The sequence below is a fragment of the Amphibalanus amphitrite genome, unplaced genomic scaffold, assembly GCF_019059575.1.
Source record: "Amphibalanus amphitrite isolate SeventyFive unplaced genomic scaffold, NRLGWU_Aamphi_draft 002091F_arrow, whole genome shotgun sequence".
Taxonomy (NCBI): Eukaryota; Metazoa; Arthropoda; class Thecostraca; order Balanomorpha; family Balanidae; genus Amphibalanus; species Amphibalanus amphitrite.
In genome coordinates, this window is record NW_024883584.1 from 12,355 (window position 1) to 39,219 (window position 26,865).

A 26,865-nucleotide genomic window follows, 5' to 3' on the forward strand; every position below is an offset into this window, starting at 1 on the left:
CGTTTTTTTCGCGAAGCTCTAGAAGTCTAGACCAATTAGGGGGGGGGGGCGGCGAGGAGGTCCCTCTCTACCGGGGAGGTAGAAAAGCGATAGATCCGGCGAGGGTTATTCTACGTGTTATCTTTTGGGTGCAGTAGGTATTAAATGTTTACTAATAGCCTCCGTGACCCATGAAAAAGTTAAAAAGGGTTGAGAACTTCTTAAAATAATCAGGAGACATGTTTTTTGTCACTATTGTCGGATGCGATTCCTTCTACGATTGTGAGCCAGCATTTTTCGATGATGCTGCGCGACATCCCATTGTTTCTCCAATCTCTGCGTGCTTCCGGCAGCGGAGGCACGGGGCTGCGCCTCCTACCCGCCGCGACGGCGCCCGCTCGCGGATTGACCCGAGGCGGCCGCCGACGGCCCTCCTGAGGCGGGGGATCGGCGGGGAGGGGGTCGACTGCCTGCGTAGTGCGTACCTGGCCGCTGCCAGCCGGCCGCTCATTGGTCGGCGCCCTCTGACGTCAGAGGCAAGAGTTGATCGATGCTGGCTGGCGGCCGAGCGACTAGTCGGGCCCGAGTCCCTAGCGCCGTTTGGTCGCCGCTGGTTGCCGGCGCGACGCGTGCGCCTATTTTTGAACGTCTATTTTCAGATTGTTGTATTTGACTCGATATTTTCGTTGAGTGGCCGCGTGAGAACGTGGAATTGCGTGAGAGCCACGGCATTGGGGCGCCACCGACCAGCGCCGGCTCCGGAAGACAGCAGCAGCGGCGCCGGACTTGTAGGCGCCACCACTCCGCAATCGACTGTCTTCACCGGGAGCCCAGTAAGTGTGCTACGTCTGTAGTCTGTGTCCGTCCGCCCCTGCGACAGGAGCTGCACGCCGCTCTCGGCAGCAGTGGTAGGAGTACTCCGCTGGGTACCAAGGTGAGACTCGCTCCCCGAGCGCGGCCCGGGGCCCGTGGGTGTGTGCGGAAAGTGCGGACCGCCGCCGCGCCGCGCCGGCCAGGCACCTGGAGCCCACATGCGCTGCCGCCCGCCCGACCGGCCCGGGCCGCGATCGGGACAAACAAGTGCCGCCCCACGCCTTCCGCGCCGCGGCTGCGGCAGACGCGAATCCCGGTCGGCGACCCCTGCCAACCCCAGCCGGACCCCGGCGGGCCAGTGGATGTGCCGCTCCTTGGCGGGGGACCGACCGACCGACTGGAGACGCCTTGCATCGGCCTGTCATTTGAGCCCACGGAAGGGGTGGTTTCGACGACTGGGACCCGGCTGGTGGGTTGGGGTCCTCGGCAGACCAGCCAAGACTGTCAGTGGTGGTGCAGAGACGGTACTTCGGCCACTTTCGGCGCTCTCATAGCATGCTGGGGAGAGCCGGTACCTTTCTGTAAGGGACACGACCGGCGGGATGGTACCGGTACCTTTCCTGTGAGGGGACAGAGAGACAGGCTGGGTGGTATAGTACCGACTGGCACTTTCTCTGTGAGGGCACAGAGACAGGCGTGCAGTACCTTTTCTTGTGGCAAAGGGACAAGCGGTACGATAACTTTCCTGTGAGGGGATACACTTCTTATAATGTGCATCGGTACCCTCCCTGTAGATACGTCACAGATTGAAACCACCTTCCTGTGCTGATGAGCAAGTGCAGGTGCTGCTTTTTCTCCTTGCTGAGAGTTACCGACGTTATCTCCCATGCGTGGGACCAGACGGTTCCTCTACTGCCCTGTGGAGATAAATGTCACCTGTTTGTGTGGTGACAGATATTCACACGGTAGGTACCCTCCCAGTGGGCAGTGAAGTACAGATTGATTCACAGATGGTCTCTCTCTCCTGTGTGCGTGTACCCTCCCCCAGGGACTGACTGTAACTCTCCCGTAGACGACAGGTGGTGCACTCCTGTTTGGAGACGGGCAATACCCTCCCTTCCCTCAGTGCGGCCAGGCATTACCCTCTCATTATCCTCCCGTGGGAGGGTGGAGGGTCACACGGTTCCTGCCTTTCTCTGAAGGGGCCGGACGCCTTCCACAATCCACACCGAGCGGACGTGAGTGGCAGGCGCGTATTGACCGGATCGCGATGTCAAGGTCGTATGGACGATGCTCGCCGTATATAAAGACGCTCCCGCTAAAGAGAGCGTTAAAGTTTCCAGTTTATCTTTTTTAAGCTCTGATAGCCAACTATTAAGAGCAGTCGGCTCGACCAGAATCTCCTACAGCTACTAGGAATAGACAGTAACAAAGCAAGTTCTACCAGATATGCCATGCGTGCTGGTACTAACCTTACCCACAGTAAAAAAAAAAAAAAACGGTGTAGGGATCAGCAGCCCGGAATAAATTTAGTTTGGTAGGTATGTCGAACTACTTTTAAGCTTAAAACAAAAACGTTAAAAACATCAAATAAAGTAAAATGAACTCGCACATGAACGCCAGCTCAGCCTGCGGCGCTGCTGCAGGTCGACCACACTCCGTGCCACAGGTTGCGGAACCAATCCTTGACCATTCGCACTACACGAGCCGCTATGGTGTCTTCCTGAAGCACTACTATGCTCTACGCACCGTGGAGTACGTTTGTGCGTAACTGGCGGGGCGGAAGGTCGCTAACGCAGTAGTGAAAAGTGAAAAGTCCATCGCCTCGGTGAGCAGCTCACAGCTGAGAGCAATAACATTACTCGCAGCCGCAGATGGACTGTTCTTTCAGTTACTGCGTGGAGGTGTCTTCTCGGAATGCGAAACTATGCCACGGGTGGGCGCGGCAAAATTACGCTTCACTGCTGATCGTTTCATACTCGACTAGTCCTCAGTTAAATCGATTACTTATCTCCCCATCGTTTAAAATGTTAGTTACTTCATATTTGATAATGGCTCTCTTCGGTGTAGACTATGGTCTTGTTGCCAGTCATTGACTTCGACTTCCCTGTGCCAAGCTTACTGAACAGCCGAGTGGACCAGGGTGGCATGAGGCGACGCGAGAGAAATGCACAGGCAGTAGGCACTGCTGTGGACAGCAGATCCTTGGCATGTCGATGCGTCAAAACATGAGGAACACGAGGAAGCTTTACTGCAAGTCAGTCCTCAGTATGACGAACCGGGATCGGCGGACGCAAAATTTCATCTCGTGGGCAAGTAATTACCGCAGTTACCGGAACCGCAACTGCTCCATTACGTCGATCAGTCCACGCGCAATATCTCCCGCATTGTCACGTGCATCAAGTGCTATGATATTCAGATTCACTTTCAAATGCACATTCGAAAAAACTCACCAAATGCAAAGTTTTGGCTACCATCGTGTAGCCAGGAAAGCCCTGATTCTGAAAATACATATCCCAATACATGACACTGAATAGTTAACGAGATATACCTGTTTTCCTTTTGAAGGTCATTCAAGGTCATATAGTGGCAGGTCATCAAAAAACTCACCAATATACACCAAAATTACAGGATATATAGTCCAAAGCAGCCTCCATCGAACGGTGGTAGTCACTATTCATGACACTTCTGCGTTTTTGGTACAGGGGCCATTTTTATTTTCAAATGCCTATCTCGCTAATGTTAACACTGCCTGACTTAACCCGCGCGGGGCTGGGGGGGGGGGTAAATTTTACCCCCCCTCGCGAATTTTTGCGATATCTCAAAAACGGCGGCGCGCAGCGCCGCCAAACTTTCAGTACCTTTTCTTACATCAATTTGACACGTTCCCTGAAAATTTGAGCGAAATCCGTCGGAAAATTTTTGAGAAATTGACGTTTTAGTGACGTCATGTTCGCCATTTTCGCCTCAAAAACGGCAAAAGTTCAAACGCCGCTAACATCTTCATTTTTAAAGGAATCAAGACGTAACAAAAAAGGTTATACGTAATTTTACTTTGTCTATCAAATGGCTATCTCGGTTTTTTGAAAATTTTGGATTTTGACCTAATTTTTTTCAAAAAACTGACTTTTTTGGGAAAATCATTATAAAATCCAAAATTTTGAGTCTATCAAAAAAACCGGAATATATGTCAGAGAAGTGGTCTATGTGCACCTACATACCAAATTTTAGAAGAATCGGTTCAAAAATGTGGGAGTTATTCAAAATTTTATGACGTCACGACACACAAAATTTTTGAAAAATGACTTTTTTGGAAGTTCTAGACCTCGTACGGAAACAAAAATAGCACCATTCGATTCGCCGTGAAAAACTGCATCAGATAGACACCTTTTTAGGCCTTAACAACCAACTTCAAAATTTGACCTCACTTGACCCGACCTTGACCTGACCTCGACCTGAAATTCATCCAGAGGTGGTCCATATCACTTATTGAGTGTGCCTATTGAATTCTATGAGTAAAATGACCCATAAAACATGTGTCGCACATGCCCTTTTTTATATTTTGTTTTTTGGTGACCTGACCTGACCTGACCTGACCTTGACCTTGACCTCTGAATGATATTGTATGCAACGAATATTGTCTTGGTAGCCTAAGAACACGTTTTGGGCGATCCGTCTCAGTCCATGACTCCATTCTTCGGCAACTACGGTGCAAGGCCGATACTGTAGAAACTTGCAATTTGTACCCTTGACCTGACCTTGACCTTGACCTCAAACTTTAAATTAAGTACATGTTTTTAGTAGTTCGTGACGAGAGCTTTCGATTGGCGTTTGAATTTTCCAAATCGGACCATTAGTTCGGGAGATAACAGGGGGGGTAAAATTTACCCCCCCCAGCCCCGCGCGTTCGGCTGGAGACCCCAGCCCCGCGCGGGTTAAAGGCCAATAACTCCCAAAGTACATCACCGTTCTCTTTCATCTTTTAATGACACGTTTGCAAGGCCCTAAGGCAGTTTTTGGTCAAGTGCCTACCCATGACGCCTTCTCAAGTCGTTTGTACGCGGGTTTGAAAATTTGATATTTTTGGTCATACGGCCAAAGTCAACAAAAAGAACTCACCAATATGCACAAAAATTACAGGGTATATAGTCCAAAGTGACCTCCATTGAATGGTGATAGTCTTTATTCATGACACTTTGCGCTTTTGGTACAGCGGCCACATTGATATTCAAATGCCTATCTCGCTAATGTTAACGCTGACTGACTTGGATGGGTATAACTCCAAAAGTACATCTTTGATCTTGTTAACCTTTTAGTGGCACGTTAGCAAGGCCCTGGGGCAGTTTTTGGTCAAGTGCCTACCCATGACGCCTTCTCAATACTTTTGTACGCGGGTTTCAAAATTTGATTTTTTGGTGATACGGCCAAAGTCAACAAAAAAGAACTCACCAATATGCACAAAAATTACGGCATATATAGTCCAAAGTGACCTCCATCGAATGGTGGTAGTCGCTGTTCATGACACTTCTGCGTTTTTGGTACAGCGGCCACATTGATATTCAAATGCCTATCTCGCTAATGTTAACGCTGACTGACTTGGATGGGTATAACTCCAAAAGTACATCTCCGATCTTGTTAAACACTTAGTGGCACGTTAGCAGGGCCCTGGGGCAGTTTTGGTCAAGTGTCTACCCATGACGCCTTCTCAAAACTTTTGTAGGCGGGTTTGAAAATTTCATTTTTTTGTTTTTACGGCCAAAGTCAACAAAAAAGAACTCACCAATATGCACAAAAATTACGGCATATATAGTCCAAAGTGACCTCCATCGAATGGTGGTAGTCCCTATTCATGACACTTCTGCGTTTTTGGTACAGCGGCCACATTTATATTCAAATGCCTATCTCGCTTATGTTGACACTGACTGACTTGGATGGGTATAACTCCAAAAGTACATCTCCGATCTTTTTAAACTTTTAGTGGCACGTTAGCAAGGCCCTGGGGCAGTTTTTGGTCAAGTGCCTACCCATCCAAGTCAGTCAGCGTTAACATTAGCGAGATAAGCATTTGAATATCAATGTAGCCGCTGCACCAAAAACGCAGAAGTGTCATGAATAGGGACTACCACCATTCGATGGAGGTCACTTTGGACTATATATGCCGTAATTTTTGTGCATATTGGTGAGTTCTTTTTTGTTGACTTTGGCCGTATCACCAAAAAAATCAAATTTTCAAACCCGCGTACAAAAGTTTTGAGAAGGCGTCATGGGTAGGCACTTGACCAAAAACTGCCTCAGGACCTTGCTAACGGGCCACTGAAAGTTTAACAAGATCGGAGATGTACTTTTGGAGTTATACCCATCCAAGTCAGTCACCGTTAACATTAGCGAGATAGGCATTTGAATATCAATGTGGCCGCTGTACCAAAAACGCAGAAGTGTCATGAATAGAGACTACCACCATTCGATGGAGGTCACTTTGGACTATATATGCCGTAATTTTGTGCATATTGGTGAGTTCTTTTTTGTTGACTTTGGCCGTATCACCAAAGATATCAAATTTTCCAACCAGCGTACAAAAGTATTGAGAAGGCGTCATGGGTAGGCACTTGACCAAAAACTGCCCCAGGGCCTTGCTAACGTGCCAGTAAAAGTTTAAAAAGATCAGAGATGTACTTTTGGAGTTATACCCATCCAAGTCAGTCAGTGTCAACATAAGCGAGATAGGCATTTGAATATCAATGTGGCCGCTGTACCAAAAACGCAGAAGTGTCATGAATAGGGACTACCACCATTCGATGGAGGTCACTTTGGACTATATATGCCGTAATTTTTGTGCATATTGGTGAGTTCTTTTTTGTTAACTTTGGCCGTATCACCAAAAAAATCAAATTTTCAAACCCGCGTACAAATGTTTTGAGAAGGCGTCATGGGTAGACACTTGACCAAAAACTGCCCCAGGGCCCTGCTAACGTGCCACTAAATGTTTAACAAGATCGGAGATGTACTTTTGGAGTTATACCCATCCAAGTCAGTCAGCGTTAACATTAGCGAGATAGGCATTTAAATATCAATGTGGCCGCTGTACCAAAAACGCAGAAGTGTCATGAATAGCGACTACCACCATTCGATGGAGGTCACTTTGGACTATATATGCCGTAATTTTTGTGCATATTGGTGAGTTCTTTTTTGTTGACTTTGGCCGTATCACCAAAGATATCAAATTTTCCAACCAGCATACAAAAGTATTGAGAAGGCGTCATGGGTAGGCACTTGACCAAAAACTGCCCCAGGGCCTTGCTAACGTGCCACTAAAAGTTTAAAAAGATCGGAGATGTACTTTTGGAGTTATACCCATCCAAGTCAGTCAGTGTCAACATAAGCGAGATAGGCATTTGAATATCAATGTGGCCGCTGTACCAAAAACGCAGAAGTGTCATGAATAGGGACTACCACCATTCGATGGAGGTCACTTTGGACTATATATGCCGTAATTTTTGTGCATATTGGTGAGTTCTTTTTTGTTAACTTTGGCCGTATCACCAAAAAAATCAAATTTTCAAACCCGAGTACAAATGTTTTGAGAAGGCTTCATGGGTAGACACTTGACCAAAAACTGCCCCAGGGCCCTGCTAACGTGCCACTAAATGTTTAACAAGATCGGAGATGTACTTTTGGAGTTATACCCATCCAAGTCAGTCAGCGTTAACATTAGCGAGATAGGCATTTGAATATCAAGGTGGCCGCTGTACCAAAAACGCAGAAGTGTCATGAATAGCGACTACCACCATTCGATGGAGGTCACTTTGGACTATATATGCCGTAATTTTTGTGCATATTGGTGAGTTCTTTTTTGTTGACTTTGGCCGTATCACCAAAGATATCAAATTTTCCAACCAGCATACAAAAGTATTGAGAAGGCGTCATGGGTAGGCACTTGACCAAAAACTGCCCCAGGGCCTTGCTAACGTGCCACTAAAAGTTTAAAAAGATCGGAGATGTACTTTTGGAGTTATACCCATCCAAGTCAGTCAGTGTCAACATAAGCGAGATAGGCATTTGAATATCAATGTGGCCGCTGTACCAAAAACGCAGAAGTGTCATGAATAGGGACTACCACCATTCGATGGAGGTCACTTTGGACTATATATGCCGTAATTTTTGTGCATATTGGTGAGTTCTTTTTTGTTGACTTTGGCCGTATGACCAAAAATATCAAATTTTCAAACCCGCGTACAAAATTTTTGAGAAGGCGTCATGGGTAGACACTTGACCAAAAACTGCCCCAGGGCCCTGCTAACGTGCCACTAAGTGTTTAACAAGATCGGAGATGTACTTTTGGAGTTATACCCATCCAAGTCAGTCAGCGTTAACATTAGCGAGATAGGCATTTGAATATCAATGTGGCCGCTGTACCAACAGCGCAGAAGTGTCATGAATAAAGACTACCACCATTCGATGGAGGTCACTTTGGACTATATACCCTGTAATTTTTGTGCATATTGGTGAGTTCTTTTTTGTTGACTTTGGCCGTATGACCAAAAATATCAAATTTTCAAACCCGCGTACAAACGATTTGAGAAGGCATCATGGGTAGGCACTTGACCAAAAACTGCCTTAGGGCCTTGCAAACGTGTCATCAAAAGATGAAAGAGACGGTGATGTACTTTGGGAGTTATTGGCCTTTAACCCTCGCCGGACCTATTGGTTTTCTACATACGCGCCGGCCGAGGGGGGGGGGGCGGGTACGACCCCCCCCCTCGCCGTTTCGCCCCTGGTGGAGCTAGCGCGTCGCGGAAAAAACGAGCGTGTGCGCCGTTACGAGACGCAGAGATTGGTACCCGATTTTAAGGTCCTAGGTCAACCGGTGACCTCTGAGGTCAGGTCAAGTGCCCCAAGGTACGGTTCAGTTTTTGGTGAATAACTTCGCAAAAAATGGCCGCAGAGCGCCGATTTTGGCAGCATCGTGTTCGTCTCGCTCAGGCGCGTCGAATGATATACTTTTTGTCCGGGTCAGGTCAACTTGGGGTGTTGACCTCAGGTCAAGGTCAGGTCAGCACCCCCAGGTCACGAAGTTGGTCGAAAGAGGTCATGTCGCATATCATTCGATTCGGCAGGTCTTCCTGAGTCCATTGGTGGCTTTCCCGACTCGCTAGCTCAATTTGATCAAGAGTTATTGACGAAAAACTAATATGACCTTGATGACGTCATAAATGACGTCACGCAAGGTCAACATTGCAAAAGTGACGCATCTAACCTTGCAAGGAGTGCATAAAATCACGATTCTGTGTGCTTGAGATAGTTGGAGATCGTTCCCGGTGCCAGAATAGCAGTTTGAATTTTTCCCCATTGACTTATAATGGTGAGGTCACGAAAATGACCTGACCTCATATGACCTTTAGGAAAAATCCGAGATATACAAGTTGTGGGACTCATAATGGATACTAGATCCTGCAAGTTTCATTTCCCTGTGACATCTCCTTTGGCAGTGAGGGCGTTGCGAAGTTGCGACATCTGAAGACCGTGCAGAGGTTCACTTATGACGTCATAGGTCAGTGACCTGACCTGACCCAAAAATGCGGTTGGTGTCAAAAGATGCGGCTTGGATCAAAGGTCAGGTATGCCAAGTTTCAGCTCTCTATCGCCAGCGTGTTCGGAGCTATCGCGAAAAAACCCTATGGGGGGGGGGGCGGCACCCGCCCCCCCCCCTCGGCCGGCGAGGGTTAAGTCAGGCAGTGTTAACATTAGCGGGATAGGCATTTGAATATCAATGTGGCCGCTGTACCAAAAACGCAGAAGTGTCATGAATAGAGACTACCACCATTCGATGGAGGTCACTTTGGACTATATATCCTGTAATTTTTGTGCATATTGGTGAGTTCTTTTTTGTTGACTTTGGCCGTATGACCAAAAATATCAAATTTTCAAACCCGCGTACAAACGATTTGAGAAGGCTTCATGGGTAGGCACTTGACCAAAAACTGCCCCAGGGCCTTGCAAACGTGTCACCAAAAGTTAAAAGAGAACGGTGATGTACTTTGGGAGTTATTGGCCTTTAAGTCAGGCAGTGTTAACATTAGCGAGATAGGCATTTGAAAATAAAAATGGCCCCTGTACCAAAAACGCAGAAGTGTCATGAATAGTGACTACCACCATTCGATGTAGGCTGCTTTGCACTATATATCCTGTAATTTTGGTGTATATTGGTGAGTTTTTTTGATGACCTGCCACTATATGACCTTGAATGACCTTCAAAAGGAAAACAGGTATATCTCGTTAAATATTGAGTGTCATGTATTGGGATATATATTTTCAGAATCAGGGCTTTCCTGGCTACACGATGGTAGCCAAAACTTTGCATTTGGTGAGTTTTTTTGAATGTGCATTTGAAAGTGAATCTGAATATCATAGCACTTGATGCACGTCGTATTGTCCACGTTCAGGCTGGCGGCTTATTCAATCCCCGGCAAAGCGAAACACCAAGGACTGCGTCGTCTTTAATATTTTCAATTTTTTATTTAAATGAAATGCGGCTGAGCGCGTAGGAAATCAGACTGAAGCACATTATGCAATGAAACAATCTGATCGTGGCTGTGTGCCGGTTGCACAGTAGCGAAAACATCTTCAGCATAATAGCATAGCGTAATACAGGATCCGCATAGTTTAACGCCGTCATTGACCGTGGTCAGTACCTATACGTAATCTTGTTACCTAAGCTTTCCTGCGCTTTATGCATCGCTACTGCATATATAGGGACATACATGTAGACATATACCTATGTCATGGGATGCTATATGTCATGGGATGCTATATGTCACAGCCAGCATTTCATTATGACTGCCGAGATTCTCGCATTCGGTGAAGACCATGAATCGGTTTTATTGCCGGGTCGACTCGCAAAACCGTTGGCATGAGGTTCACCTTGGAGCGTGTATAGCGCTGTGCCGAGGCACTGCACTGGCAGTCCGGATGCGGGACTGCAGAATTGTGGTGACCGAGGACTGGCTAAGAACCGGTTCCAAGGTTATCTATCAACTCGTAGCTGTGTAACGGCTTGGGCCGTGGGTTCCGGGCAGTGGGATGCACGTAGTAGGTATGAGTACGGCTCTCCGTTGTTAGTGGAACACTCCAGCCTAAACTGTGCCACTTTGTGTGACATGGACATTAGGACAAGCGATAAGTCGTACCCTACACACAGCTTCGGTAACATTGAGGTGACGGATGGAAATAACGTGAATGTATCCTGCTTGGCTGCGAAACTAACGTATCGTCTCTTTTTTTTCAGGAGGCATTCAGCTGTCGTAGCTCGACTTGCCCACAGAAACTGACACAATGGGCCGCAAGAAAATTCAAATATCTCGCATCACCGACGAGCGGAACAGACAGGTCAGTCAGAACAGCCCGCATTTATTCAAGGAAATGAATGGCTTGAGGTGCTTCTATCGTCAGCCTCACATGTGGTGACGATAAATGCGAACTAACTTTATAACCGATCATTGAATTAAATGCTCTATGCAGATATTCACCGTACGAGTTATTCTGCCATTCTTTCACTTCTTCACCCTCTCCCGCACCTGCGATTCCCCATCCCAGTATTCACCGGGGGAGTTGATCTCGGCGCCGTTTCCTCATGGTGATAAGTTTTTTCAATAAAATCATCGAATGGCTTGAAAACAAAGAATCCAATGGTACCGAAATAAAAGTTTCTAGGTCAACGATAAGCTTAGGGTAAGACGTAACTAGGCTGGGGGGATCCGTGCTATCGTAAGTTATATCGGACGTGGCTGCGAAACTTCTCTCGGTACGAAACTTCTCTTGATCGGAAGAAAATCGGAGGGATGAAAAAGAAAGAGCAGCAAATCGGAGCTACGTTGTACGTAAGTTGTTTCGCAGCGTTTAAATGCCAGTTTTACTACGATTTAAATGCCAAGCAGATCAGCTGACCTCGTAGTACCATGTCGATAAGGTCGAATTCCCCATACGTCTATAGTGTAAAAGTGACCCTTATTGCAAATAGGCTATCAGGGACATCTCCTCCTCTGTAAATTTGGAGGGATCATGTGTCGGCATTCCCATGTTCGTTTCGGAGTCCATCTGTTCCATTTGGAGCCCGTCAGTTGGCGTCAAGAGTTGGCGCAGCGAGCGCCCCGAAGACTGCGTCTGCGCACGAGGCTTCGCGATGGAGGAGTATTTTGACGAAATCGCCCTCGCTGCAGAAGAAATAGAGGGACTTGTTGAGAAAGAGGAGGCCGCAGTGTGCCGACGACTTTAAACTGTACGCCAACGCCAAGACCAAGGCAATCAGGGGGCGCTCAGATGATCGGGAGGTTTCAATTGATCAGGGACCCACCAGGTGACCAGGGAACCCTCTGATAACCAGGGGTCCTTCCAGTAACCAGGGACTCCTTCAATAACCAGGGGCCCCTCAGTAAACGTGGGCCACTCAGGTTACTGCAAGAGACAGGAGTCCCTTATAACCAGGGACCGGCAAGGTCTCTCAGGTCCGTTTTTGACAAAGCTGTTATTGACGTCATATGCGAGCCCTTTGCCACCAGCAGAGGGCCCTTTCAAGCCTTTTTAGGGCCGTTTAACGTCTCTTGAGTTTCCTTTGAGGCTAAGGGCCTCTTCAGCAGCCGAGGGGTCTTTGAGGCCTTTTTGAGGGCCTCTTAACGTCAGCTGAGGACCGTTGGACGCCATCTGAGGACCGTTTGGTGCCTTCTGATGGCCAGTAGATGCCAACTGAGGGCTCTCTGACACCAGCTGAGGGCACGCTGACACCAACTGGGGGCCTCCTGACACCAGCTAAGGGCGCTTTTGTATTTGACACGAGCTCAGGGCCTTTTGACGCCCTTTGAGACCTTCTGAGGTCCGTTTGACGCCAGCAGAGGACCCTTTGGGGTCATATGAGGGCCCTTTGCTGCCTTCTAAGCGGCCTTTGAGGCTTTTTGAGGGCCGCTTGACGCCACCTGAGGACCGTTGCGGTTGGACTCCAGTTACGGACCGTTTGAGGCCTTCTGATGGCCATTTTGCGCCAACTGAGGGCCCTCTGACACTAGGTGGGGGCCCTCTGACACCAGATAAGGGCCCTTTAAGGCCTTCTGAAGTCCGGTTAACGCTAGCGGAGGGCCTTTTGAGGCCAAATGAGGGCCCTTTGAGACCTTATAAGGGCTCCTTGAGACTTTTGAGGGCCGCGTGACGGCATCTGAGGACCGTTGTACTCCAGCTGACGACCGTTTGAGGCCTTCAGATGGACTTTTGGCGCCAGCTGAGGAGGGCTCACTGACACCAGCTGGGGGCCCTCTGACACAAGCTAAGGACTCTTTAAGGCCTTCGGAGGGTCGTTTGACGCGAGCTCAGGGCCCTCTGACGCAGGTTTAGGGCCCTTTGACGCCCTTTAAGGTCTTCTGAGGTAGGTTTAACGTTGGCTGAGAGCCCTTTGAACCCATCTGAGGGCCCTTTGAGGCCATCTTGTGGCCCTTCATTTGGCCATCTGAGGGCCCTTTGACACCAGATGAGGGCCATTTGACGCTAACCGAGGGCCCTTCGAGACCATCTGAGGACCCGGTGACCCCATCTGTGGGCCCTTTGAGGTCTTTTGAGGGCCATTGAAATTTCACCACAATACCCCTGGCTGCGCTACTGGGCATTTATGGACTCGTATGGGCCTGCTGGGGAACGAGATGGGCCCTCCCGGTCTTTTCAATCATTATTTCAGTTCATTTTACATGGTTTTCGGCGGTCTAAAGATTAGGGGCCCCAACTCGAATGTGGGGAGGCCCGTGTGCCCTCTCCTGTGTGCGGCCTTGCCGACACTACACCGCTTCCCCTCCCTCCGCCATAAACGCACCGCTGCACTGTTAGGCGCCGACAAATACGGACCGGCGCCGCAACCGGCTCCCCCGCGGCCTGCCTCGCGTTGACATAGCCCTTCCCGAACACCAGTGTAACCCCCACGCGGCCTAGGTATCGCCGCGCCCACCTGTCCGCGGCGCGGCCTCTGATGGCGTATCGGATCATTGATGGTGCGATACATGTTTTGGTCAGATTTTCGCAATTAACGCGAAAAATTGCCCAAAACACTTTTTAAATTTTGAAAAAGTGATTACAAAAATGACGTGAAAGTGGCCGTTTTCAACGTGTAAATTTAAAACGCTCTAGCGCAGCCATTTTTGAAGAAATCGACTTCAAATTTTGCACACGTGTTCATCAACCATATTTGTTTAACATATATTTCGGTTTTGTGAAAATTTTGAAAATTTCTTATATTTTTCTCTTGAGAAAGAGGTAAAGCTTCACTACGATCGGCCTTCCGATCGACCGAGAAGATTCGTAAAGTTAGTTCGTATCTTCACCATTTGCGATACAACTTGCGTATCTACTTAGCCTACGATGTGATGGATCCCTCCAATATCTGTTCCGATTCAACTTACGTTTGATCGCAACTGCGAGGTGCCTTGCGATCACATGGATTAAAATTGTAGCTGTTTTAGATCACCATCACCGTGTAGGAAAATATCGAAAGTTGGCTTAAGTTGGCTGTTTGAACACCCCTGCGGTTTTTGAAGATATCTCAAAATCAGCGGCGCGGAGCCCCATTGGTTTTAGCACACCTGTTCTCGCATCTGTTCAGCACATGTTGTGAGAATTTCAGACCCATGTCGCTCAAGGTCAGGTCACCAGGTCACGTCAAGTGGCTTACCTCAGAAAAGGTTAAAATGCTCGCCATAGCTACGTCGTTAGCGATCGCTTTTAAGCTTTCAGCGCTTGATAAGAGTAACAGCATGTATAAAACGTTTATCTCGGAATTTAGATATCTATGACCTAAGGTCAGGCAAATTTTGCGAACTCTCAATTATAAGTCAATGGAAGAAAATTGAAATCATCTTTTGGATGAACGTCGTTCTAAACACTCTCAAACATTAGTTTATGGGTAAGCATGACAGACTGAATGGGAAAATTGCACCCGTGACACCTCGTTGTGCCTCTGAGATCATTTCAGGTCATGACAGGTCCCCAGCAGTTTTTACCAAACTTTTGATAGATACATGCTAGAGCGGTGAAATCACTTTAGACTTGTGTTCAGGTCGACGATACGGATCGGCTGATATACAGCATGACCTTTTCCGGTCAGGTCATGACATCAGGCCTTGACCTGATGTCAAGTTTTCAAAATGACATTTCAACGTCAAATTAAGTGCATTTTACGCGTGCGCGTCTCGACGAGAGAAACACGATGCCGGCAAAAGTAATGTCGTGACTTTCTCGAGTCAAAAGTTATTACAAGAGAAAAAACACCTTTTTTTCGTAAAAAACGGCTATTATTAGTTTTTGCCCTCTGGAGGCTAAATCGTTGACCTGAGGTCAAAACTGAGGACATGTTGGCGAAAGAGCGTTGAAGGAGCTATGAAATGCGCTTTTCCGCTGCACTGTACCGGGTGGCCCAGAAAAAACGTTCCGAACTTTGGAGGCCCATATATCAAATTCGAGTGCAAATAACGAGACAATATTTTCAGCAAGTTTGCGTCATTTCTTTGCGCATTGGTATGCTAAATTATAACACTATACCATCATTTTCAAGCTGGCAATCTTGAGTTGAACTAAGCAAGACGTTTTTGCTTTTTTTGCCGATGTCAAACGATAGTGATGATTGGGTTAGACGCCCCATGTTATAAAAAAGAATAGAAAAATAGAGCATGTGAATGAAACCAACACGTATGTTCTTATTTTAAATATTTGTGTCTCACTTTTGTGCCAAATATTCAAATACTGAGCCAAAATGGTGCTCATGGATGCCATTCGTTTTAACACCAAATCATGATTCGTGGCACGGTGCATGGATTACTGCTGATTACCCTCCTTTCAGTAGATCAAACAGTAAATCGACCGGATAAGGAAAACAAACTAAAACAGACTAGTTCCTGTGCCAGAAGACCACATAACATTTTATGAAAAACAACATTGCCAGCAGATGACAAAAAAGAAAACTGGTTGAAAAGCTACCTTTTCCCAGGAATGTCAGCCAGGAAAGCATTTGAGCCACAAGATGGTTAGAAAACTGGAAACTTCTTCCGATGCCACTGGCACAGAGCCATCGTGGTTGCCTGATGGAATGTGTCATCCTGAGACCCGAACCATCAATGAGACTAGCTGCCAGTAGCAGCCATGGCTCTAGGCCGTGGTGCCGAGGGGTGAAAGTGACCTGTTCACTCACATTTTTGAGTAAACATCGGAGCAAAAAAGTAATTTTTACATGGCATACTTGAAACACGAACCGTTTAAAAAGTAATTTACCGAACACCATGAAAATCACACCATTTACTGAAAATGTGTGCCGCATTGACTATTCAAAGTTTCAATGTTGTATCTTTATCACTTTCTGAGAAATACTGATTTAAAGTTGGGAACGTTTTTTCTGGGCCACCCGGTATATACCTAGCTCTATTGGTAACCGAATTATGCGTCTTTTTTTTCGAAAATTGATGGTATATGCTAGCTTTGACCTTTGATGACCTCTGGTGACCTGCCTTTTGACCTGACCTAAACAATGACAGAATTGTTTTCTTCATTACCTATTTTTTGACGTTCTTTGTAATGCCGCTTACCGCGTGTCGCATGGCCCAGGAGCCGATTTAAACGGGGGGGGGGGGGGGGGCGTGAAAACATGACGCGACACGGAAAACTCAGATTGTCCAGCACGGTAGGGCAAAGATGCATAAAATGTGCAATATCTTGATAATGGCCTTGACTTTGAACTTGAGCACACCATCGGACTCCTTTGAATGTCTTTTTCTATGTGTGATATTTCGTTGACAATTAATTATTTGGTCCATGCTTTCCTCTGGAGCACTGGTCACTGCGAAACGCTGGCCTTAGGTATACCTATGACCTCTTACCTTGATCTCTGACCTAACAAATTTACCAAGTCAAAATTTTACTTCCTTTAGAATTGCCTTGATAAAACCTTCCTTTTGTACCTCTTTTGCTGCCGTTTGTAACAAAGCTAGACGGGGGGAACGAAAAGCTCTCCTCACGGACACTGGCGATCTGACTTATGACCGGGTCTGGCCTTGATAACGCGGTGTGTAACCACAACCAGTATTTGTGGTCGCCGATAAATTCCTTCCCATTACAACAGGCTAATGAACACTGGAAGGACTGGGATTTGCCAACTTGGTCGACTCCAAGTACTGTGCAATGTTGTAGGTATATTTCAAACTGCCTATGTATACGTAGCCATTGAAAAGTTCCAGGGACCTGTCATAAAGTTAGGTATGTCGTAAATACCACGAGATCTCTCTCGCATAACCTTGCTTTTTATAATATACAATAAATATGGCTAAGTCATTACCGTTATGCATTCGGTGCACCAGCATGCCCCTTTCCATTATCAATATACCTATATCCGTATGTTGAACACGTTTTCCTCTATTTCAGGTAACATTTAACAAACGGAAATTCGGCGTAATGAAGAAGGCTTACGAGCTGAGTGTTCTCTGCGACTGTGAAATAGCGCTCATTATATTCAGTTCGTCCAATAAGTTGTATCAGTACGCCAGCACGGACATGGACAAGGTGTTGCTCAAGTACACCGAGTACAACGAGCCTCACGAATCGCTCACCAACCGAAATGTCATCGAGGTAAGTGATTGTGCTCACGTCTAACTGTGATGTTTCTGTCCCCAGGTCACATTCACTAAGCGAAAATTTGGTCTCATGAAAAAGGCCTACGAGTTGAGTGTTCTGTGCGACTGTGAGATTGCGCTAATCATCTTTAACTCATCCAGTAAGCTGTTCCAATATGCCAGTACAGACATGGACAAGGTGCTGCTCAAGTACACCGAGTACAACGAGCCGCACGAGTCTCGCACCAACAAGGACATTCAGGAGGTACGGTGCACTGTTCGCCAATCTCGCGGGTCTCTGCCGTCCTCAGCATGGAGCCAGCCGCGTGGGGCGCGCGCTGGCTGCGGGCGGCGGACTGCGCCCTTCTGTGCAGAGGTGCTGGACAGGCAGCTCGTACCGCATGGCGGCGGGTGCCGAGCAGGGTGCTTCGGTGGCTCTGGCTTGTATCTGCAACTGGTGGAGGATGGTGATCGCTTCCTGGGCTAATAGCTTGTCGGTGCTAGTGGCTTGCCTGGTGCTGGTGAAGGGGTGTCGGTGGATGGTTGTACTTGTTCCAGCGGTAGACGATGGTTCGTGCTGCCCTTCGGCTGGTGTTGGGAATCTGGCAGAATGAATTGGCGCTCCCGGTGATGGTATTCTCTTCCAAACCTTCCATTCTGCGCTTTGCGCTGCGGAATCCTCTATAATGTGGTCCTTTGCATGTGGAGAAGGAGGCGCCGATGTGTGCCAACCTTTAAACATCTTCAGTTGACGTCTTCCTTTTGGGTATCAACAATGACCGAATGGCTCTCAATGCACGTTTGGGGCGGAGTTGTACGTATATATTTTTTTGTTTGCTATTACGTCTGTCAGGTCAATGTGTCGCAATACCTTTCATTCGATGCGCCAGAGATGAGCAATCGATGGAGCGAGATTACAGAAAACTCATCTGTCGGCATCCCTTTATTTACGAGTATTACACAAATTCCCGATAATCGACATCCTTGGTATGCTGCGCTAGATGACCCTTTCACTACCGTGAACATGTCTCGCATCTAGAGGTCCCAGATGGGTTTTAAAACGTAAGAAGTTGGTGCTGTTAAGCTATTAGCAAATGGAATTTCAGCGAAACGTAGGTATAAGGTATATATTTATACGTGCGCCATGCAGACATTTCTGTATAAGGGACCTCCTCTCGCTGAGAAGTGAAAACTTTCTCGTACATCCATGGAAGGCCCAAAATGGTCATTCGGGTCCCAAACTAGGACGTCGAAAGCATTCAAAGTTACACCTGACCCATGACCCATGCTAGTGTGCATGGACGCGAACTCTGAGATATTTCAAGCGGTTCAATGACTGGTAACTTCAACGGACTGGTCGCACAGCTTCCTGACCCGATGCTGTCACCGGCATTATGTGCTGCAGCTGCATCGTCTCGCATTTGGCTCCTCTGATTGATCAGCTGAGTCGTATGACGTCATCGGGCCGACGGCGTCCGGTCGTCGGCGCCACATATAGACCGGCATTCACCGGAGCGTATCGACCGCCGCGGGGGGGGCGACCCCTGACGGCAGGGTGGGTGGGACGGTCCTCTGCGGAGGCAGTCCGTGACTCTCTGCTGTCCTGCCCTTAGCGCAGACTGCAGGCAGCAGCAGAGTGAGCTGTGCTTGGGCATCGGTTCCTCTCTCTTCTTGCCTCTCTCTGGACATATTTTGGCTCGCCCGTCGTCGGGGCACCTCAGCGAGACTGGTGACTGAAAAGCTGCTGCTTCCAAGAACTGTTGAATCCAGGCTATTGATGACGGCGTTCAAAGCGTTATGCAACGAATAAGTAAAAGATTGCATCGATCACTGTCGCAGGCTTGAGGTCTACTGCTTCCTCTTACTCCAGCTTTTCATAAGTAACCGTTCACCGTTTATTAGTCGTCAATCGTCATAACGTTGTTGCCGGGATCATATGCTTTTGCTTGTTATAGGTGTTGCCTCGTTTGTTTACCTGAAGTTTGTTACGAGCTTCATCGCAGACTTCTGCGTCCAATGATCACTTTTGGCCGCGTGGGACCTGGTGGGCCATTGCAGGGTCTCCTCCAAGACACCGCTGTATTTCTTCTTCACATGTCACTGGTTAGGGGAGATCCGTGTAAGACGCCCAGGGTCGGTAAGAGGCCCCATCGCTTTTTTTACCAAACCAATAATGTTATTTATTTTTTAATGTTCTTGTAAAGCAGAAGCCCTCTTGAAACAACTCACGAAACCTGAGGTATCAGGTGCGTCGCAGCGACTTTTGGTAAGCCTGTTTCTGTTTTTGCCCCTTTACTTGCTAGATATATGCATCTTTATCACCCTTATATATCTGAAAAAAAACAATGGCTATCAAATGCAATCTTTTCTCATCGAAATTGTCACATGTTAGCTTCAGAATAGACCATGTTCTGGTGCGCTGCAAATGTCTCATAAACCATAAATATTGTGGACGTTAAAACACTGTATTTTTTTAAGAGGCCCTCCCTTCGAGGATGATAAAACGCCCTCCGATAAAAAACGCCCCCGATGCTAAAACGCCTGCACCTGCGGCAGGCGTGGCATTCTTTTTTCAAGGAGTTTGTTTTTGTTTCTTTTTTTTTCTGTTTCTTTTCTTAGAGGTTATAGGTACAATTTTCGTTGGTCATCAGCGTTTGGTTGTGCTAGTTTTCGAATTGTTCGAGCGCTTTGGAAGTGTTATTGGTTTCGATAACACCGTATTTGCTTAGCTTTTCGAAATAAAAGGCCTTGCAGCTGTGTTCGCAAAGCGTCTTTTACAAGTCGACTTGACTTTTAAAACGCCCGAGGGGGGGGGGCGTCTTACCATACCCATAGTGTAAGAGGCCCTTTTGCAACTTTTTCCAAAATGTTAAAGTTTACGGTTTGTGTACCCCCTAGACTCATTTTGAATGCAAATATGTATGGGAAAATGATGCATGCTGACAGCGCATGCACACGTTAGCGCTTAAATATTATCAGTTGTCTAAAAATAGTAACTGAGCTTAAGGGGGGGCCTCCTGCACCACTCTCCCCTACGGTCCGTCTCCGCTGGCCTCTGCTTCATCAAAGTGGACGTCGTCATCACTTGCTCGGGCCAATGTGCTACGTGTCCTGTCAGTTAGGATCACGAGAACTGCTAATATCGACCTACCGGCGAACCGGTCCTAGCCGGCTACTGAGGCGTTCCAGTGGACGCAGTGGTCTCCCAGCCCCAGTGGACACAGTGGTCTGTCGTTCATATTGGAAACAGTGGTCTGCCCAGTAGGTATGTCTCAATGTCTGTCACAGTGGAGCCATCAGTAGTCTGAACTGTCCTAGTTGACAGTAATCCAAAATATCCCAGTTGAGGTGGGACAGCAGGACGGCATCGGCAGGATGGCATTCCGGAGGTCCAATAGGGACAAGCGTAACTACTGATCCCTTTGCTGGGCAGCTCAATATCTCAATGCGTGCCAGTCGCATGTGCAAGCGCCTACCAAAAACGACCGATGGTTTTTAACTGATTCTGTGAATAACTAGAGAACATAGCTAGCTTCGGGTCGCATTGTGCATTCGAATCGTCTTAGATTGTTCCCATATAACTCCGTCGACGGATAGCAATACCTTCATAGATGCACCTTACCCGGTCGTTATATGTGTACCTACCTTACATATAGGTGATTTCGGAATAGCACAGGCTTATTCCCAGTTTTTTTTTTGCGAGATCTCATCATTTATTGTGTCGATTCGAATGAACCGTCATCATGAGCCCGGAAAGGGGCACGTCGATTATCGCCCGATCGCCGTTTTGGCCGTATCTCATGTCAACTCTATGATGCACGCGAGCGCGCGCTGACGTCGCACCCCTCGTCCGATCACCCCCCATCTTGTAATACGATGGTCCGCCCCACCCACAGATTGTGCAGTCGAAATTTCGTGACCTTATAGCCTGGAGACCTTGGCCTCCATGGCGAAAACAAGTCCCGACGTAGGTACTCGACTCAATTCATGAAATCCTGCCAGCCACGGTAAACGGGTTATATCTGCTCGCGCCACTGCCTAAAACCTTGATTATGTCCGTTTCTGGTGGCCCACTGACCACCCCATTCACCACAGGCGCTAAACAAGAAGGAGCACAAGAATGGCGGCCTCAGTCCTGAGAGTCCGGAGCCGGAGGACTTTCTCACTCCACGCTCCGCCGAGCCCAAGTACAGCAAGATCGAGGAGGAATACCAGGTTCTGATGCAGCGCAGCAGCCAGCTCAACGGCAACAGGGTGAGTCTGCGGGCGAGACGGCGGTACAGGTTACCAATTCTTGGGTGGCGACGAGAGATTGACGTTAATTAAGCCTTTATATTTTATTGAGTAACTTATTTGAAAATTTGTCCATATTTTACAATGCATTTTTTATTTTACTTCGTAAGCCTATGCCTGCCACTTTTGGCTGGACAATAACTGATATTTGCTCGAGAGTTTTCCTACCGTTTACCTACCGAACCACCGAACCAAAACAAGGTTAACATTGACAGATTTTACTATAGAACTTCACTTCATTCACTGCAAATAGCCTATCTAAATGCACAAAACTGATTTTGCCGTTCCATCCACAGGTCGGTATTCCGTTGGGCGCCTACCAGCTGGGCGGAGGCAGCGGCGGCAGCGGTGGCGGCGGTGGAGGAGGTGGCGGTGGCGGCGGCGGTGGAGGCTCCAATAGCGTGGGAGTCAGCAGTCCTTACGGGTCCGGCGATGGTGGTGGCGGCCCTGCGCTAATGCAGGCGTCGCCTCAGATGCAGCACTCGCTCAGTCCTCGGCCCGGCTCGTCACAAGGTGTGTGTGCTGCTGGAAGCCAGTACGTCCTGTCTATGCGTCCGCTCTCATCTGGCCCACAATGACTGTTTGGTCAAATTCGATCTCATTGCTTAAAATGTTCAAGATATATGGAATTAATCTGCTGCCTTTATGAATTATTTATCATATTTTTTTCCTTTTTATATTTGAGTCTTATAAATTATAAATGCGTCGTCTCATAAACGTACGGGTCTAGAATTCATCTCTCATCCTTTCCCGCACTCGGTCCTATTGCTGTCTGCCGGAAAACCACCTCTCCGCCGTATTAGATGGGTCGCACTTTTCCGACATGTCTGACTTTTCCGACATGCCTGCTCGATATGTCGAACGGATGCTGACTTTTTCTGATTTTCCGACAGGTCTGCTCGACTTGTCGAACGGATGCTGACTTTTTCTGATTTTCCGACAGGTCTGCTCGACATGTCGAACGGCTACCCGAACTCGACCTCGCCGCTGCCTGGCTCCACGTCCCCGAGCATGTTCCACAAGGTGTCCCACAACATGAAGCCGCAGCACTCTCCGAACAGTGTCGGCCAGAGCCCGGTGAGAAACTGACGTCAGCCGGACTTTAACTATAGCTGTGTAGTGTATGATGTGAGTTAGGCCTTGATAGATATAGTACACACAGACCTTCCGAAGTACATAGATAATTCCATTATTAGTTTCAGTTCCAATTGCCGTCATCTCGCAATGTACGAGCGGATATTGTCTTAAGTGTTCGGTTTATATGCGGTAGTCCTTTTATTTTAGCGTCGTAGAATAAGCATGTTCCGTTATTTCTGGATCATTGTCCCGTTTCCCCATGCCACCGGCGGTTCATTGCCCCGAGTGTGACCGTCTCCCGCCGTGCAGCAGATGCCTCCGCGCGCCGGCGCCGCCGCTACCATGCCGTCGGCTCCGTCCGGCCTGGCGCCCGGTCTGGGCTACCCGGGCGCGTTCGGCGGTCAAGAGTTCGTCAGTCCCGACGGCCAGCTGGCCGGCCTGAACTCGCTGCACCCCTGGAGTACCTCGGTCAACATCAGCGTCGGCGGCGGGCCGCACTCCAACATGCCGCATCACAAGTGAGTCTGATACACCCGACTGTCAGATACACCCGACTGTCAGATACACCCGACTGTCAGATACACCCTACCGTCAGATACACCCGGCCGTAAGGTACACCCTACCGTCAGATACACCCGACTGTCACATACACCCGACTGTTAGACGGATGCCGGCGCGCTCCCCCGACACTATGAACCAAGGATAGCCTGGGCCCGTGCTCAGCCGGAGAGCCCCGGCGAGTACCCGATAGGTACATCTAGCCAGATTGGCGACGAGTTTCGCAACGTTTACTTGTCGAAGATTGCACAGATAGCCGGCTGAATATGGGACGGGGTTGCGTACGCTGCTTGCTGATCGGGGCCTGATTGCACTTCCTCGGAAAAATGTGATCTATTTCAGCGTTGCGCTGCGCTAAAATAGCGTCCTGCTTTTGTTTGTGTTCAGGCTGACCTTTGCATCGCTTCATCATGTCATTTATCTACGATGCAAAGTCCGGCTGGGCCATGCGCGGCCAGGGCCGCATGGTGTGTTAGATGTGTATCGGTGGCCACCATTCATAGGTGCGTTAGCTGTGTATTGGTGCCTGGTGGCCCCCCATTCATAGATGTGTTAGCTGTATATTGGTGCATTATGTCGGGGTGTCAGCTGTGTATATCAATGTATATCAATGTATAGTCTCGGTGTGTCAGTTGTGTATCGGTGCATTATGTCGGGGTGTCTGCTGTGTATTGGTGTATTATGTCGTTGCGTCGGCCGTGTAGCAGTGTATCGCTATATGTATTGTACCAATATGTCAGCTGTATATCGGTATACTATTTATGTCTGTGTGTCTGTTGCACATATACTCGTATCGATGTATGTCGGTATACGTTTGCTGTATATCGGTGTATATTGTTTATCGGTGCATTCTGTCGATATGTCGGCTAGTTATTTATCGGTGGTATGTCGGAGTCGGCTGTATATCGGTGCATGCTGACGACGTGTCACCTGTGTATCGGTGTGTTATGTCGGCGTGTCAGCTGTGTATTGGTGTATTGTGTCGGTATATCAGCTGTGTATCGGCGTATTACGTCGGTGTATCAGCTCTGTATTGGTGTATTATGTCGGTGCGTCGGCTGTGATCGGTGTATTATGTCGGTGCGTCAACCGTGTATTGGTGTATTATGTCGATATGTTAGTTGTATGTCTGTGTATTTTTGTTGACACCGTTGTATTGTTATATTCTATCGGTGTGCGAGCTGTGAAATGTGAATTGGTGACGAATTTTGCTATATTTTCTATTATTAGTAAATTACATTCATCTTTTACCACAGCAATTGATTTAATAATGCCGTGCTTTTGCCCCTGACGATAGGGTGGTCGGTGCCGGGAGAGTGGGCTGACCGCTGTTACGTCTCCGTTTCAGCGTGCCCCACGTGTCCGTATCGAGCAGTTCTCCGCCGCCCGTCGGCTCCGACCTGTCCCCAGCGCGCATCATCAAATCTGAGCCGGTGTCACCTCCGCGGGACGGGCACACGCCGAACGGGCTGCACCACCTGCGGCCGGGCGGCAGTGGCCACCTCTCGCCGTCCCACCTGCCGCCGTCAGCGCCAGGTAGGTCGGACTCTATCGGCTTCTCTCGACCTCTACCGGCAGCGGCAGGGCCCCGCTGGGAGGGAGGATCCCTTGGGAGGAGAGCGTTGGGGGACTGTGATACCAAGACCTGTGACTGAACCTGACCGTCCTTCGATGCTTCACGTTGACTCCAGCCGTCTGTGTTTAAATCTGACCGCTGTTCTCCACTGTCGCGAACTGAGGTGTGACCAAGCGTGTCTGCCGTTTCAGGCATGGTTCACCCTGTGCATTTAGCACCAGGGAACCCCGGTCATGGCCACAGCTCACCGGAACCAAGCTTAAGTGACTACGAGCCCGGGCCAATGCATAAACGCCCTCGCATGGCCGACCCGTGGGCCACCTAGCGCCAGAATGGTGAAGCAGCGTTTGCAGCGACCTCCGCCAGAGGCGCGTGTGTCGACTGGCGATACGGGTTTGCTTGCCGTGGCCTCACGGCCTCGGTTTGAGCGCAGCTATGCGAGACACGGAAGTGACGAGACACAGAAGAGTATCTATTTTCTCAGGTGTGCGCCGGTCGGGGGCGAGTGAGAAGGGGGCTTTCGAGAGTTTGCTAGACGGAAGACCCCTGTACATAGCGGGGAGCCGGTCGGCGCCGGGTGGCGCCCAGCCGAGCAGATCTCAGCGGCGCCGGCGGCCGGCCCCCAGCGCGCTCCATAACGGGGCCTGCGGCGCTGCCCAGCCGGCCCAGCAGATGTTGTATCCATGTGCTCAATCTCCCGACTGCTAGTTCTCTGCGCTCCGCACTGTACAAATTGTGTTGTTGTTAGACATGCACTCAAGGACGGAAGCTATTTGTTGCTGTGGTTGTAAGCTATGGCGCTGTCTGTTCACCCAGTATAGTTATGCACATGTACATGTTTCCAGGCCGACGTAGCGTCGGCCAACAGACGTGCCCCTCCCCTGGACGGCCGGCGCGCGCGCTGACAATCAGTGCTGGCCGCTGGCCGCCGGCCGGCCGGCCGGGCTGCAGCTGCCGTTTTGTGCTCTCCCACTATCCTGTTGGACCGGGACGCTGTCCGCCGTCCCCTGTCCCCTCACGGCCATAGAAGAGGAATCAAAACCGCCGGCTGGTGGCGTCTGCTCGGCCGGCCCCTGGTCGCTCGCTGGCGTCGGTCTTCAGTACAAACGGGCAGGCTGGGTGCGGTCAGCCCGGCCGAGCCGGCGCCGGACGGCGGCGCCCACCGCGCGTCCACTCCCCGTGCCGAGGCCGACAGAATGTCCCTCTTGCCTCCGGTTGAAGCGTTGCACTCTCCCGTGTGGCGCTATGAGCCTAAAATTGTTACTATTTTTACTATAGGGTATGTATAAAGTTAGTTGTTTATACAAGTCGTTGGCCTTACCCAGTGGTCGGAAGCTTTAACGCTACTTGATAAAATTTCAGCTTGTGACGAAGTTGTTACCACTGTTGTCGGAGAGCTTTGTTTCGTGCGCTTGCGTTGTGTTTAGTTGACCTGGCCGCCTCGTGGGCTGGCCATTAGCAGGTGTGTGCGGCAGAGCAGGCGGTCGGCGGCGGCCCGTGCCGCCCCGCCAGCCGGCAGCCTTGTAATGTAGTCGTGCTTGGTTTGTCCCGCCGGCGTAGAGCTGGTGTTTGTGCGGCCTGCATGGCCCGCCAAACCCCTGTCGTACACTAGGGCACACAGAGGCGGCAGTGGCCTTCACTGCTGTTCGACACAGAAACACAGACACTGACAGACGCGGCAGCAATTTGTCCCACACTGCTGCCCGACATATACCATAGACAGACGCAGCACTGCTGCCCGACATACAACCAGACAGAAAGGGCAGCAGCCTTCACTGCTGCCCGACATAAACCACAGATATGGCGATGACCTATTCGCCTGCCGTCACGGAACACACTCACTCTGTCTCTGCCATCAATCACGGACATTTTTGACTGTGTCGGCCGACCGCCGTCCGGGGGGCGCGTTGTGCTATGTTCGAAAGTTTTCTAAAATAAAACAAACACCAA

The 26,865-nt window shown here is 49.0% G+C and overlaps 1 protein-coding gene across 4 annotated transcripts; it reads left to right on the plus strand.

The window, feature by feature from the left end:
• The first annotated feature begins 511 nt into the window (after nt 1–511).
• On the plus strand, nt 512–26,865 carry LOC122376298 (myocyte-specific enhancer factor 2-like). 4 transcript variants are annotated; one of them, XM_043356095.1, is made up of 9 exons: nt 512–812; nt 11,075–11,175; nt 17,224–17,427; nt 21,507–21,665; nt 22,001–22,217; nt 22,648–22,781; nt 23,091–23,299; nt 24,688–24,875; nt 25,107–26,865. In XM_043356095.1, the coding sequence occupies exons 2-9, from the start codon at nt 11,122–11,124 to the stop codon at nt 25,238–25,240; spliced, it is 1,299 nt and encodes a 432-aa protein (XP_043212030.1). In that variant the 5' UTR covers nt 512–812; nt 11,075–11,121; the 3' UTR covers nt 25,241–26,865. The 4 variants fall into 4 exon arrangements, with proteins under 4 accessions (XP_043212030.1, XP_043212029.1, XP_043212032.1 ...); XM_043356094.1 differs by lacking the exon at nt 17,224–17,427 and adding an exon at nt 17,473–17,676 and having other exon boundaries at nt 553–812; XM_043356097.1 differs by having other exon boundaries at nt 554–812; nt 23,094–23,299.

Excerpts from the sequence above, each read along its gene's own strand:
- LOC122376298 (XM_043356095.1), top strand. The coding sequence starts at position 11,122 with ATGGGCCGCAAGAAAATTCAAATATCTCGCATCACCGACGAGCGGAAC. Across the intron at positions 21,666-22,000 it reads GCCAGCTCAACGGCAACAGG|GTCGGTATTCCGTTGGGCGC; the intron begins GTGAGTCTGCGG and ends TTCCATCCACAG. Across the intron at positions 24,876-25,106 it reads CCTGCCGCCGTCAGCGCCAG|GCATGGTTCACCCTGTGCAT; the intron begins GTAGGTCGGACT and ends CTGCCGTTTCAG.